We start from the raw sequence: 15244 nt of genomic DNA, 5'->3' as shown, positions 1-15244 counted from the left end.
ATCAAGGGATTCTATTCCAGTAGGCGCGGGAACCAACCAGTGATTAGCCGTGCTGTGACAGAGCGCGTGAGCGTAGTTTTCACTGCGAGGATGGGATGTAGCCTTCGGCCAGGTGATGCCTCCAGACGATTAGCCATGCGAGTGACAGCCGCAGAGGACCATTTTTCCGAGAGGATTGAAAGTAGCCATCGTCGAACGGTGAACCCCTATACACAGCTTGCCATGGAAAGGAGTAAGAAGGATTGAGTTAAAGTAATAGGAAAGTAGGCGTTCTTGAGCCATACAGTATCTCCATTCGCTTATCTGGAATTCCCACCAATGAATCTGCATAAGTATCCTATCCCTTTTATTATTTCTTCTTTTTATTATTAATTTTTGAAACCATGAACAAATTTAATCTGCCTAACTGAGATTTACAAGGTGACCATAGCTTGCTTCATACCAACAATCTCTGTGGGATCGACCCTTACTCGCGTAAGGTTTATTACTTGGACGACCCAGTACACTTGCTGGTTAGTTGAACGGAGTTGTGTCCACTCATGCCAATTTCAAATTCCATAATTTTACAAGGAGTGCAACTTAAAGAATAAGGATCACAATTTCGTCCACCACAAGCCAAGGACGCGCATGCGTACCGTGCGCGCACGCGTCGATGACGGCACATGACCTCACTAATGCAATACGTGCCTGGCGATTTGAGAGGGTTTCTGAACCCATTTTTGGCGCCAATGGCCAAGGGAAAGGAATATAAGGATGAAGGATTAAGGGGAAGACATACAATACAATAGAATTATACAATCATACAATTAGGGATAGAATATACTTAGGATTAGTTTTAGAGTTTTAGAGAGAGAAGCTCTCACTTCTCTCTAGAATTAGGATTAGGTTTAGTCTTAGATCTAGGTTTTAATCTTTGCTTTCTTCTACTTCTACATCTTAATTCCTTGTTGTTACATCCATCTTCCTCTACTCTTTTGTTGTAATTTCCTTTATGTTGTTCTTATACTTTGTTGTAGATCCACTTTTGTTCCTTCTTTTCTCTTCCAATTCAATAAAGGTAAATCATAATAATTGTGTTCCTTTTGATTTGTGTTGTTAATTCCTTTCAATAATTGTTGTTTGATTTTGTTCTTGTTGTTGATTTACTATGTTTTCCTTTTATGCCTACCAAGTGTTTGATGAAATGCTTGGTTGGATTTTAGTGTAGGTTTTGTTCCTCTTGGCCTAGGTAGAGTAATTAGTGACTCTTGAGTTATCTAATTCCGTTGTTGATTGATAATTAGAAGTTGCTAATTAATTTGAATATCTCTAAAGCTAATCATTCCTTTAGGAGATGATTAGGGCTTGAGGAATCAAATTGATTCATCCACTTGACTTCCCTCCATAGTTAGAGGTTAACTAAGTGGTAGCAATGAACAATTCTCATCACAATTGAGAAAGGTAACTAGGATAGGATTTCTAGTTCTCACATTTTGCCAAGAGCTTTGTTAGTTGTTAGTTTATTTCCATTACCATTCACTTTCATGCCTCTTATCCAAAACTCCAAAATAACTCATAACCAATAACAAGACACTTCATTACAATTCCTAGGAAGAACGACCCGAGGTCTAAATACTTCAGTTTATAAATTTTAGGGGTTTGTACTAGTGACAAACAACTTTTTGTATGAAAGGATTATTGTTTGGTTTAGAAACTATACTTTACAACGAGATTTCATTAGTGAAATTCTAAACCGTCAAAAATCCAATCATCACCCATGCAGTGACAAAAGCAGCAGAAACAGAAACATTACGAGCAAGTTGGAGCATCAAACCACCTGTAGATATACAAAGCATCATTACAAGAGAGGCTTATATGTGAAGCAACGATTACAAAAGAACAAGAAGAAGGCTGTAATTAGGCAGATTGGAGGTGCTCGAACCAGGCAATGAGATAGAAAAGTAAGGAATTCATCCAGATCATCAATGATCTGAGACAGAAGATCTGCATGCAATCCAAGGCGATACTATTTCAGAGATGGTGCTGCGAGATTGTGAGGCAGAGGGGGACAGTGTGGTTTCAGGGGCTGCGAGCTATGGAGGCCGCGGAATCCAAGTCCTTGGCAACAAGGGGTTGCGATCTATGGAGGCCGTGGAGTCCAAGTTCTGGGCAAGGGAGAAAGTGGGACGGATCTTCGCTACATGGCAATAGAGGGCTCTCTTTGCTCCGAACTGCTGTCGGAAAGAAGGTGGGACGGATCTGTGCTAGATGGCGAGAGTGCTCGCTGTTGGGGAGGCCCGGGTACTGCTGAGGAGACAAGGTGGTGCAACGGCGGCTCAGATGGGAAAACCCCTCGTCTTCCTCAATCCTCGTGGTCCTCAATCCGGTGGCGCCAGCAACCATGCAGGGGTCGCCAGCTAGGTGCAGAGAAGAACCTCGATGAGCTGCTTACTCTCGCGGCAAGGGTGGGATACAGGAAGGGATAACGGGTTGGGTCGGGGAATAACGGGTCGATTTGGGGGGCATCGATCTCTGTTCTGGACTTGGGCTGGTCTGTTGGCCCGGGTCCCTGTCAAAAAAAAAGAGACAAAGGTGAAGGGTGCCTGAAAAGAAGAAATTTGGATGCTTAGATTAGTAATAAGTTTTAATAAGGTGTAGTTTGAGTTGAATGAAAAGTACATAAGTTGTTTGAGCATTTATAAAATAGGGTAATAACTTGATTATAGTAGAGATAATATAATATTTTTTAGTGATGGTGGACAATTATACTCTTTACTATATGAAAAATTATAGATTTGGATCCTCTAAATTTTAAATTTTACTTTAAAGAGTAAAGTGTGATCTCTCATCATTCATTTCATAGGTGAGATTAAAAGTAAATATGAGAGAGAAATTATTCAAAAATGGAAGATCACACTTTACTCTTTAAATTAAAAATTTAAAATTTAGAGGATCCAAATTCAAAAATTATATATGTTGAAAGAATTTATTATTATCTTACTAGCAATAAATAAAGTAGTAAGAGAATTCTTAACTTGTTTTTTAGATTACGTCAGATCATAGGTAATATGATCTAAATTTTTGTTATTTGATAAGCTTAACCCAATAAAAAAAATGAGAGGCCTTTTGTTAATTAAATCATCTCAAAATGAGCCAATCTAATTAGAGACGTTAATTGAGCGAATTGAATTAGACTAACTTGAGTACATATATGAATAATTTATATTTTTAAGGAGGATTGTTTATTATGAAAAAAGATGGTTTGCTATTGTAATAACCTAAATTCAAATGTCTTATTGTCATTCCAGATATTATTTGTTTGGAAATATGTGGAATAATATTTGTCAGATACAGTTTAAGGATCAACAAATTGGACAAAAAATGATTACTAGGCTGTCTATGAAAGTTGATGATAAAAGAAAGACTCGATTCTGAAAAGATGTCTGGCTGCGTGGTAATTCTTTGGAAGATCAGTTTCTGAGACTCTTCTCAGTTTCAAACCAAAGAGATCTGTAATAGAGAATTGTGGGTTTGGGGATGGGTTAGAGTGGATATGAAACTTCTAATGGAGGTAAGAGCTTTTCCAATGGGAGTTAGATCTAGTGAACCAGTTGCATGATACCTTAAGGTTGGTTAAACTTGCATATGATAGAGAAAATAGAGTTGTGTAGAAATTTGATAAACAAGGTGTATTTTCTACTAACTTTTTTATGCAGGTGTTGCAAGCAAAAATGATTTCGGAGGATATAACAAGTTATAACTTTATTAGGACTATTTGGAAAGGTCTAGTTTCACTAAGAGTGGTAGTGGAACTGTTTGTTTAGTTTGTCTTGACTGGCAAGGTCAATTCGAAGGAGAGGCTGAGTCAGTTTGGGATTGTTAACCAGAAAGATGTTGTATGTGTGTTATGTAACAAAAGTGTTGAACATGGTCACCACTTATCTCTTGGTTGTAATTTTTCTTGGCAGATTTGGTGTGCATGAATATCGTTTATTAGGAGGCAATGGTCTTACTCGAGGACACTAAATGAACATTTTCAAAGTTGGACTCAGATATCAATTAACAAGGAGGAGTGCAAGAGGTGGATGGTGTGTTTTTGTGCGATTATTTTGACATTTGGTTAGAAAGGAATAGAATGATTTTTCAGAATAAAGAAAAAGGGGTTGACGAGATTATCAACTTGTCCTTTTTGAACTATATGGAGTGGTTAGGTGTGGATCCTTTTTATTGTTGATAGCAATGCCGAAAATGAGAAGGAGATAACTATTAGTGTTCTTTGCATTGCTTATTTTTCTTTATTTGTTTTAAGTTGTTCTGTTGGATGTCTTCTTTTGTTCCACTTTATGTGCTGAGCTTCTTACTTAAAAAAAAATGACAGTACACATTTTTTTAATCTTTAGTTGGGTTGCTCGATCACAAACAGAGAACAAAGAGCAAAGGTTCAACGAAACAGTTAAATTGAGTTAACTATTAAAACAACTACTCCATCTTAACAAAAGGCACACCAAAACATCGGACACAACACAAAAATCAAATAAAAAAATATGTCCTACTCGAAAAGTCAAAAATAACCAAAACACCGTGGCACTAACATTAACTCTTCAAAAGATACCTTGGACACATTATTCTTTATAAACAAAAGTAGCGCTAGTTTTACGCCGCTCTTCGTCTTCTTTTGGTTCTTTTTTTTATTGTACAGTCAATTGTGTTGATATTTTTTCTCTGCCCTACGTTGCAAAAATGATCCACCACAGTTTTTTTTTTACTACATTGTAAACCTAGTTGGGAGCGCAAATTTCATGCTCCTACTTCTTCCTCTGAGTCATCTATATCATTAGCATCACTTGTTTTAGGGTCTTTTTTTTCTCTCTAAATCTTGTACACTTCTCTTCTTCTTTGTTTGGTACTTTTCTCTTATTTTTTTTTATGCCTTTCCTTCTTAATAGATGTGTGATCGTTCCCTTATTTTTTTTGTGAGATCTTTTGTTCTTCTTCCCTTAGTTATGCTTTCATTCTTTTTTGAACTTGTTATTCTCACTTTAATCACCTTTTTATCATTGAATTTTTACTTAATTTCTTGCTTTCTTCCATCCTAACTTGTGCTATATTTTTCTTAATAACATTTTTAAAATCAGGTGGAAGTAGAAGTCCTAAAAAAGATTCATCTTCCTTGTCTTCATTAACTTCTTTTTTAATTCCCTTGTAAACCCAATTGTATCTCTTGTATTACTTATTTAGAGTTTTTATAATCACAAATGTCCCTAATTACTTGAATTTGAATCTTTTACAAAGGTTAGGTTCTCCATTACTTGTAAGTCAAGAGGATCTCGTCTTTTTGTCTGTTTGTCTACTTCCCGATAAATTAATAAGAGATCTGACTTAAGTAATAGAGTCCCTTATAAATACCATCATTATCCATTTGAAAGTGTTGTTGGATAGCTTTCTTTATCAAATGATCAAGTCGAAAATTTCATCCAAAAAATCCAGATCTAGACTCATATTATATTGATTTTAGGTAATTTTACAAAATACATATTAATATTATAAATTATTTTTTTATAAATATTGTAAATATCAAGTATATACAAATATCTTTATCCTTTGTTCACTAATTTTTGTGAGCTTAGTAATAATTTATTAGTTTGAATGGAAAAAAAAAATAGAAAAGAAACAAAGGGGAGAGTGGACTCGGAAAAGTCTAATAGTAGAGTTGGGGAGAGTCATGGAAGGCAACAAATTAAAGAAAGGCCGAAAGCAGCATTTAAAAAGGAAGAGTACACCCACATATTCCTCGTGCTTCAATTTCAATTTCATTTTCCCTCTTCCCTGGACCCCGCAATTTAAAATTAAAAATAATCCTTTTTCAATTTTCCAACTTACAAACCCTCTCCTATATAAAATAAAAGTCTCATCAGGACGACGAAACCATCCGCCCTCTCTTCAGAAATCAAAGCCTCGCCAATATCTGCAAAAATGTCCAGCTCATCGGAGTATTCTGGAGTTTCCGGCCAAAATCCGGTGAAGTCGCCGGAGATCTCCACGTTTTCCCAGACTTGTAATCGGTTGAGCCAATACCTCAGAGAAAACGGTTCCTTCGGTGACCTCACCCTCGGCATAACAAAACGCAACCCCGCCCCTGAAACACACGGTACCTCTCAATTTCCCAAATTGCCCCCTATTCCGTTTCTATTTTCTGTTACGAAATGTATATGTTTGATTTTTGGAGTGCATGCATGTTACCCGCTCCCAATTTTCTCAACATTCTGTTAGAGGAGGAGTCACGTTTTTTTTATTTCTCTTTTTTTGGGATAAGATTAAACCGTATTTCGTGGATACCGGGGAACGAGGAGGATAATCATATATTAAGGGATTTGCTTAATCATCTTTTTTATCCTAAGAGTGCGATGGACTTGAATGATGTATTCCGTTCTCTACGGCTCTCTGAATCTGTTTATTATTTGACAGCAGGGTCACCTGAGAACTCATGCTATTCTGCAACAACCATGGAGTTATTTCCCACAAAGGAGAACAATAATGTGACAACCATGGATCTTCTTTATCCACGTGCTCCTGCTTATGCAAACACAAGGTATGCGTGTTTCTTGTTGCTTTTCATGCACCGCACCGTTTCTTTTCTGCGTTTAACAAAATTACTCATGTGCAGTGCATTGAAGGATGGTAAAGGTGCACAGTTAACAATCTTTTATGGTGGAGAAGTGATGGTGTTTGATGACATTCCTGCTGAGAAAGCGGAGGAGATTCTGTCCTTGGCTAAAAGAGGGAACTCTTGTGCATGCGCTTCTACTCAGCACACCCGGCCTTACTTGTTTCAACCCCACTCCCAGCTACAGTCCGCACCTGTTGTTGGTGGTAATTTCTTTTCCTTTATTTAGAGTAAAAATGATATATCATTGTGAGTTATTCTCTAATGGTAAATTTCATTTTTATGTGCAGATCTACCTATTGCAAGGAAGGCTTCGCTGCATCGCTTCCTGGAGAAGAGAAAGGATAGGTAGGCTTCCCAAACAATTGCTTGCTTGGTTTATCAATTGGAGGCCTAATTGACTAATTATTATGTTGTGTTTGCAGAATTGCTTCAAAAGCACCATATCAAAGCAGCAGCCCCGTCTCGGTCCCTAATAAAGCAGCTGAGTCGTCTATGGCATGGCTTGGGTTAGGAGCTTAATCAACACACTATCAAAAGCAGTTTTGTTCATAATTGGTGGACTGCTCAATTAGGCTTTTTGTTATTTTGGTTTCACCCTATCCCCACTGCTATATATCAAGACTAAGACAAATATACATCTAACTTTATTCCTATTTAGCTTCTGCCTAGTTATTTCTTTCCTTGTAATTATTAGTATCTCAAACATTTTGGATTCAATACTATTTCATTCCATTTCTTTTATGTTTTTATGAATTTTTTCCCTCTTGTTAATAATTCCTTTCCTCATCAATCGAAATGATAATAAAATTAATCTTTAATAAAATATTATATGATATCCAAATCTGATAATAATTGTGATAAAGCAAAATGATTAACACGTTTTGGGAGTCAAACTACTAATTTATATGTGGTGGTTCAAGGAAAGGGAGGAAATTGGTCAAAGTTGGAGTGGTGTCACTAAGTGGGTCCCGTCTTTTGGCACCTGTATCGCATGCCTCAACCACCTAAGATTTTGAAGTTAGGGTAAGATTTTGAAGTTAGGGAACGTGAGTGCTTGTGCCCTTTATAACTGCGCACCTTCTTCCCATTTTCTGCCACTATTCTTGAATGATGTGGCATCACTATTTTACAGCTATATTGATGCAAGAGAGTCCGATAACATTATTTTGGCATGTAGAAATAATTCTTTCTTGGAGATAAGATAGAGAAAACAAATTTACTCATTTTCAGCCAATGTTATAAGTCAAAGAAGGCAACAAATATATATTTTAGGAAGTTTCTAGTATATCTGAAACAAATATATATTTTAACGGTTGATATGAATTATAAAAAAATATATAATATATTAATTAAAATTAATAATTAAAATAATTAAAACACTGATGTTTTAAACCAGACAACAAGTATGAACTAAATGGTACTCTTTTTTATAATTTTCCTTGTGTATTTCATTATGAGAGAACATCTTATGTATACAAGCCTCTAATAATCTTTTTAGGTACATACGAAGAAGAAAATAAAAATTAGCCAAACATGAAGGAGATCTGGTTGAGTAATGGTACTTAATAATTACCGAACATGTGGTAGTTTTTTTTAAACATTTTAGAGACAAATTGAAAACATGTGTTTAATCTACTTAAACAAAATTATTATAGCTATAGATGCTTAAGATTAATAACTTTTTTATCCCTAAATATTCAATTTTTTATTTTAGTTTTGATCCAACAAAATTTTAATAAAGGTTTGTTTGTTTTTGTTATTAGCTTTTTCATTACATAATAAGTTAAATGTTAATATTAAAATATTAACATGGTAAAATGTCCTACATTATTATTTAATGGCACAAACAAACTAACTAACGAAAGAATATTAAAATAAACACTTTTTAATATTTTAGGATCAAAGTTTGAAGAATAATTTTGTAGAAAATCAAAAACATAAAACAAAAAAATATTTATGCCTAATATAAGATGGTCATTCACCTTTTACAGAAAAATGAGATTAATTTTTTCAAAAAATAAAAAATATATAGATAGTGAAATGAATTAGTTGCGCACACGTATCTTATTAGGTCAAAAGCATGTTTTGTGTGTTGCGACTAAATATATAAGAATTTTCGTTCTTCAAGGCAGTGGCACTAGATTGACACTTTTACACTTTTCTACCATTTTATGTGCGCTTATTTTTCCATTTCTCAAGTGAAAAAAGAAAAAAGTGACGAGAAGGGAGGGTGTTTATCAAATCAGAGAATAGAATTTTTCTTTTTCTTCTAAGATGCCAAGAACCATAAGGTATAAGGTATAAACAAACACTTTTTGTCTCTCTTAATTAGAATTTTTCTACAGCCACAAAAACTAATAACAATAACAATAGAACAAAATAACATTTCACATAAAACCCAAGGCCTAACTATACGCATATGTAGATATCACTATCATAGTAATATAGTATCATACAACAAACTAAGAATTTTTTTTTTGGACAGGAACTAAGATTTTAAATTGAACTTATAATTCTAATAAACGAAAAATATATAAGAATTGGTATTTTTGGTTGCCCCATCAAACATGTTATATTTTTTGTCAAGATACTTTCATTGAGTACACTTTAGGCCCAGTTGTTATGTTTTTAATTTTTGATCACTTGCCTGTTGCTACAACCTTCGATTGGTCATGTAGTTGCTACAACTTTACCCGGGTCTTCTTTCTTGGTTTGGTTGGCTGGGTCCAACCCAATCCATGACCAAAAAAGAAAGAGTGCCCTATTTTATTGTTTGATTCTTTTCGGCATAATGGAATTGGTATTGAACTTCCCTGTTTTTATTCCAACAAGATTCTTCAAAAACTAAACAACAAACAAGAACATAATTTTCAGACCAGTATGATTTGGACAAAAATCCAAGTTAGTTTAACTAAAGTATGACAAAACAAAGCTAGTACTCAGGCCAGAAACAAGAGAGCTAGTTGAGTATTTTTCTTTTTCTTTTTTTTTTTTAATTTAAAACAACAAAAGATTTACCGAAAAAAAAAAAATTAGTTCAATTGAATACGGTCAGTACAGTGAAACACAACCGATTTGCCGTGGTATTTTAAAAAGAAAAAAAAAAAAACTCCCCTACAAAATATGTAAAAGAAATCTATCCGCAAACGCTTTGGGATGCTTTTCCATTTTCACCCCCGGCCCCATTTCTTTTAATGGAAAATATTATTGAAGTTAGTTTGTTTGTTTTTTATTTTTTATTTTATTTTTGAAGTATTAAAAGGGGGTAAGTGTATCTGAGACTGAGTCCCTCTCCAGTATCATCTTCTTCGTCTTTGTTTGTCTCTGTTTTCTCTCACACCCTCTCCCTTTCGAGGGGTTTTTTCTTTTCCCTTTTTTTTCTTTTTTTTTCCTTTTTGTTTTCTCTCTTTTTTTTTTGTTTGTCTTATATTTTGTGTTTTCAACTTTGATTTGTTCCGTTTCCTTTTTTTTTGGTTCTTCCCTTTTGTTATTATCCTTTCATCATCGTCTTCAAACCCTAACCCTAGGAATCGAAGATGCAGCAACACAGGTTGAGACAGCATGCTATGATGCAGCACTCTCTCTACCACCACCCTGCTCTCCTAACTCCTCCACAGGTTCATCTACTCTTTATTTATTTGTTTTTAATTGTTGATTTTTTTCAGCTTCATTTCTTCTCAAAATTTAGCATGTTTTCTTTGTGATTACTGTTTGCTGCTTAAATTTTCAGCTATTTCGTCAAGCTCAAGCTTTTTTGTTATGTTTTGGGATTAGATTAGATACGTTTGAATTACCCTAGAATTTAGGTGAAACGCTGGGTACTTACGCTATGATTCCTATTGTTTTAATTAGATTACTTGTGAGGAGAGTAGAATAGTAGATGATTTTGATTTTAGTTTTTTTCCCCTTTGTTTTTACATTTTTATTTTGCAGATTGAGCCTATCTTGAGTGGAAATCTGCCTCCTGGCTTTGATTCAAGTTCATGCCGCAGTGTGTGAGTGTTAATGAACATTTTATTACTTTTTTTTAAAAAATATTATTTTAAAATGTCGAGTATTTTTGTTTAGTTCGACATGTTCATCTTCCCGTATTTTAGTACCGTAAGGAAGTGGCTCGTTGACTTCACTGCCTCTTAGATAATTTATTATATCCTTTGCAAGAATTCTTCTCAAAAAAAGTTTCTGCTTGGTTTATGTATTTGTAGTTGGCAAGTTGACTCTCTTATGTTCTAGGTTTATGAAGCGCTTTTCTTTGATGTGTATTTATTTTTTAATTTGCTAATCGTTAATCAAATTTGATGAAATGCAGCTATGTTGGCAACATTCATCCTCAGGTTTCAGAATCCCTTCTTCAAGAGCTTTTTTCAAGTGCAGGCGCACTTGAAGGATGCAAGCTCATTAGGAAAGATAAGGTCAGTTTTCTTAATATTCTTCTTTTTAAATGCAATAAAATGACTTACAGTAGAGTCCATGATTCCTGTCAGCTATTGGAAATAGATATTTCTATGTATTTCTTTCTCATCTCACAATGATGGTTTTCTTCAATCATTTAATTTGCAGTCGTCCTATGGCTTTGTTGATTACTTTGATCGCAGTGCAGCTGCATTTGCAATTGTAACTCTCAATGGAAGGCACATGTAAGTTTGATTTTAATTTTTTGTTTGAGATATGGAACAGCTTCTACTAGATTCATACTATGATGTGTTGCATGTACTATGCAGCTTTGGCCAGCCTATTAAGGTTAACTGGGCTTATGCTAGCAGCCAGAGAGAGGATACTTCAGGTTACATATATATATTTTTCCTTGAAATGTACTTTGCAATGTCTTATTACAGTTCTTGTTTTGTGGAATAACAACTTTACCCTTTGTATTGTTTTGGATTCAGGTCATTTTAATATTTTTGTTGGTGACCTTAGCCCTGAGGTTACAGATGCAACCTTGTTTGCTTGCTTCTCTGTGTATCCCACTTGTTCGTAAGTTTCTAAATGTCATTTTGTTATTGTAGGTTACATGTAACATGACGTGAGAAGTAATTTGACTTGAGTATGTACCTGAATTCAATTCATAGTAACAATAAACTTGTGATAAATTGATTTCAGAGATGCGAAGGTAATGTGGGATCAGAAAACAGGGCGGTCCAGGGGATTTGGCTTTGTTTCTTTTCGAAATCAGCAGGCATAAAATCTTCAACTTATTACATTTTTCTCTTCCTATCTTAATATTCTTTGGGATTATTTTGTGTGTTTGTCATGCTAATGTAGTGTCCTTATTTTGTAATATACTTTATCAGGATGCCCAAAGTGCCATAAATGATTTAACTGGTAAGATTTTTGTTTTGGAATTGCTAGATTTTTATCTCTCTCATTGTGTCTTTGGTTTATGTCTGTTATATGTTATATTTGTTATAGAAAATTTATGTCTCTTTCATCACATATTTTTCTTCTTTACACCTTAATGGAACATTGTATATATATATATATTTGGAAAACTTACGATATCAAATCTTGCTACAGGCTATAACCATGTGATAGCTTAATAATAGAAAACCTTATTCAGGAACTCTGAAATTTAATATATGTTGCTCCATATTGTTACTGCCGAGGCCTCAGGTGGGGGGAACTGATGACGGGGGCCTAATTGGCCAGATATTTGGGCTGAAGGATCAAATAACCCTTTTTTTCCCAATTATATCAGTGTTGAGAAAATATTTTGTGGTGATGAGGTTCTCATCATTGATAATGATAGTTTTCCTTGGATTTATAAGCTGCTGTTTTTATTTTTGCCCATTCCTAGTTTGTAGTTCACACATTAGCACCTTCCATTGTTTATGAAACTTTTAATATTTTTCTGACACTTTAGGTAAGTGGCTTGGAAGTAGACAGATACGTTGTAACTGGGCCACTAAAGGGGCTAACAGCAATGATGAAAAGCAGAGTTCGGATTCTAAAAGTGTTGTGGAGTTAACTAATGGAACATCGGGTGAGATTACTGAGTTTATTCTTCTAAAATTCTATTTAGTGGCTCCCCCCCCCCCCCCCCCCCCCCCTTCTCTCTTTTTCATTTTGTTCCTGTGGTTTGCATCTAGACTGTAGAAAATTGTTGAATTCATTGCCTACTTTTTGAAAGCTCCTATGAGATCTAACATCATGATTTTTTTTTCTTATTATCATTTTAAGGTGGCACTTCAGTATATTATGTGTTCATGCTGCTGATGTGTATCATAATATTTCATAGTTGATGTTTTTCAAATAATTATTTTTTTAATGTAGGGATACTTTTCCATTTATTGTTTGTAGTTGCCTGATTGTAGATTATGCTTGGTGGATGATTTTCATTTCATGGTTATCTTGTTTTCTAATTGCAGAAGAACCGCAGCAAGTAACCAGTGATGATGCACCAGAGAAGAATCCTCAATATACCACTGTTTATGTTGGCAATCTCGCTCCAGAGGCAAGGGTTTTTTTTTTTGGCCATTTTGATATAACCTAGTCTTATAGCTTTATTGAAAGGTGGAGTGCTTTGGCAGTCAATTGTCTGTATTAGCAGTACAGATATGCTAGGTTGCTAGCTATAAAAGGCGACATATTCATGCAAATTAAGCTTTATCGAAAATTACTTTTTAGAAGTTCTCATAGGTATTGAAATTGCAGGTTACATCTGTTGATCTTCATCACCATTTTCATGCCCTTGGTGTTGGAATTATTGAAGATGTTAGGGTGCAACGAGACAAAGGTTTTGGATTTGTGAGATACAGTACACATGATGAAGCAGCTCTTGCTATCCAGATGGGTAATGCTCGGATTCTGTTTGGCAAACCTGTCAAGGTATGCTGTTTGCAGGATATTTGTTTGCCGATAATTCTATTATCTTTGATGCCGTATTGCTATTCTCTGTGTTATTTAAGATGGTGTTAGTGGCATATGACTTGGTTGTTTTCATATTTTCCTATCTCAAGTTTAAGGGGTTTATTAAACTGGATTTTGCTGTCAACTGGAGGCTTTATTATTATTATTATTATTTGATCTGGTGAAATTCCAACTAGCTTATTGACCGTGGAACTCCTGTCTCGCAAACTCTCAAAACAACTTGCTATAAATTTTGTCATGGAAAATGGAATCTTTCATACTCAAAAGGCTCTGCATAATGGCATTGTATCTGATCCAAATTTTTGGTGTTTCGGCAGTGTTCATGGGGTAGCAAGCCCACTCCTCCTGGAACAGCCTCTACTCCTCTTCCCCTACCTAGTACTGCACATGTGCCTGGCTTTTCTCCTGTGGGACTTGCAGCGTATGAACGTCAAATGGCTCTTAGCAAGATGGGTGGTGCGCATGCGGCGCTTATGCATCAGCAGAATCAGCATGCTGCCATGAAGCAGGCAGCCATGGGAATGGGTGCTCCTAACCAGCACCTTATGTACTATCAGTAAAATGTGTTATGCAACTCCCCTAGTTAAAGAAGGGAGTATTATATAGTATTGAACCTCCAGAATACAGCTACAGTATCATCTACTCTTTTTTTTGGGGTCCCCCCCCCCCCCCCCCCCTCTTTCTCTTTTCTCTCTTCTCCTCTTCCTTCCACCCGTATGTTTAGCTCTTTCCATTAGATAATTTTTTCGGTTGCTGGTTGTACGTCTATTTATGCTTTTGTACATGTGTATTACTATAATTGGTCCTGTGTGCACTGATAGTGTCTCTTGTTTTCTAATTGGAAAGATTGCATGATTCTGTTGGGTGGCCGATGATTGTGTTTTTCCTAATATATAACAAATTAAAACCTGCTCGCCATGTCAAAATGTTTTAAACCTTTAATATTTTTCTATAAACTATGCTCGAAAGATGTGCCAAGTTCTACTTGCGGGAGAAATACTCAAACTTACTCAGGTTTCCTCTATAGAAGGTCTTCAAACATAGATGTTAAGTAGGCCGTTTTGCCTTGTTGATTCCATGATTTTTAGTTTGTTAGCGAGACTAAAGATTACACACACGATACCTCCTATTTGCTCTTAATGAGAGACCACGATACTTGGTAGTTGGTAATATTCTAATCTTTAATGCCAATGGACGCCAACTATGCTAGCTCTAAAACTAAAGAAAATTGTTAAACCCAAACTAATAGGAATGGAGCGTGAAAAGGTTAAGGAAGCGGATATGTTCAAGATTTAGTTTAACTCTTGGGTGACCAACAGTACCTATAAAGTGCTTTGGGACCATATTACAATTATTTTTGCATAAAGCATGGTATAATTCGTAATTTTTGCTTTGCTTATATAGAATGGAAAGAATTCAAATGAACAGCAAATGAATTTGGCCTGAGTTATACTCGTTTGAAGGCATAACATAATAAGACAATACTCACTAATCAAATGCTTTCATTTACATGTTAATAAACGAATAAATGTTTATGAACTCTTTTATATTGATTGTCCCAAATTTAAACTCTTGATTGAGATATAAAGCATGCTTTAATCAGATTTTAATTTTTTTTCTCAAATTAGTGAAGTTTATTTGTATCCTTAATAATTGTCTTCCATGCCCTAATGTTTTATCCGATGTGCGGTGCAAAAACTGAATAATCCGGTGCATTTCTCTGTATACATT

The 15244-nt window shown here is 35.1% G+C and overlaps 2 protein-coding genes across 4 annotated transcripts; both read left to right on the top strand.

Annotated features, from left to right (window-relative positions):
* The first annotated feature begins 5823 nt into the window (after nucleotides 1-5823).
* On the top strand, nucleotides 5824-7387 carry LOC130941979 (protein TIFY 10A). 3 transcript variants are annotated; one of them, XM_057870656.1, is made up of 5 exons: nucleotides 5855-6127; nucleotides 6448-6568; nucleotides 6644-6849; nucleotides 6934-6991; nucleotides 7069-7387. In XM_057870656.1, the coding sequence occupies exons 1-5, from the start codon at nucleotides 5953-5955 to the stop codon at nucleotides 7163-7165; spliced, it is 657 nt and encodes a 218-aa protein (XP_057726639.1). In that variant the 5' UTR covers nucleotides 5855-5952; the 3' UTR covers nucleotides 7166-7387. The 3 variants fall into 3 exon arrangements, with proteins under 3 accessions (XP_057726626.1, XP_057726639.1, XP_057726633.1); XM_057870650.1 differs by having other exon boundaries at nucleotides 5861-6127; nucleotides 6445-6568; XM_057870643.1 differs by having other exon boundaries at nucleotides 5824-6127; nucleotides 6448-6849.
* Nucleotides 7388-9933: 2546 nt separating this feature from the next.
* On the top strand, nucleotides 9934-14385 carry LOC130971569 (oligouridylate-binding protein 1-like). The gene is made up of 12 exons (XM_057897120.1): nucleotides 9934-10263; nucleotides 10580-10641; nucleotides 10956-11058; nucleotides 11207-11283; nucleotides 11368-11429; nucleotides 11533-11620; nucleotides 11747-11822; nucleotides 11938-11968; nucleotides 12507-12626; nucleotides 13012-13097; nucleotides 13298-13471; nucleotides 13831-14385. The coding sequence occupies exons 1-12, from the start codon at nucleotides 10183-10185 to the stop codon at nucleotides 14071-14073; spliced, it is 1203 nt and encodes a 400-aa protein (XP_057753103.1). The 5' UTR covers nucleotides 9934-10182; the 3' UTR covers nucleotides 14074-14385.
* Nucleotides 14386-15244: the final 859 nt, after the last annotated feature.

Source organism: Arachis stenosperma, chromosome 1, assembly GCF_014773155.1.
Source record: "Arachis stenosperma cultivar V10309 chromosome 1, arast.V10309.gnm1.PFL2, whole genome shotgun sequence".
NCBI classification, from domain to species: Eukaryota; Viridiplantae; Streptophyta; class Magnoliopsida; order Fabales; family Fabaceae; genus Arachis; species Arachis stenosperma.
This window is presented reverse-complemented; position numbering and strand designations above follow the sequence as displayed.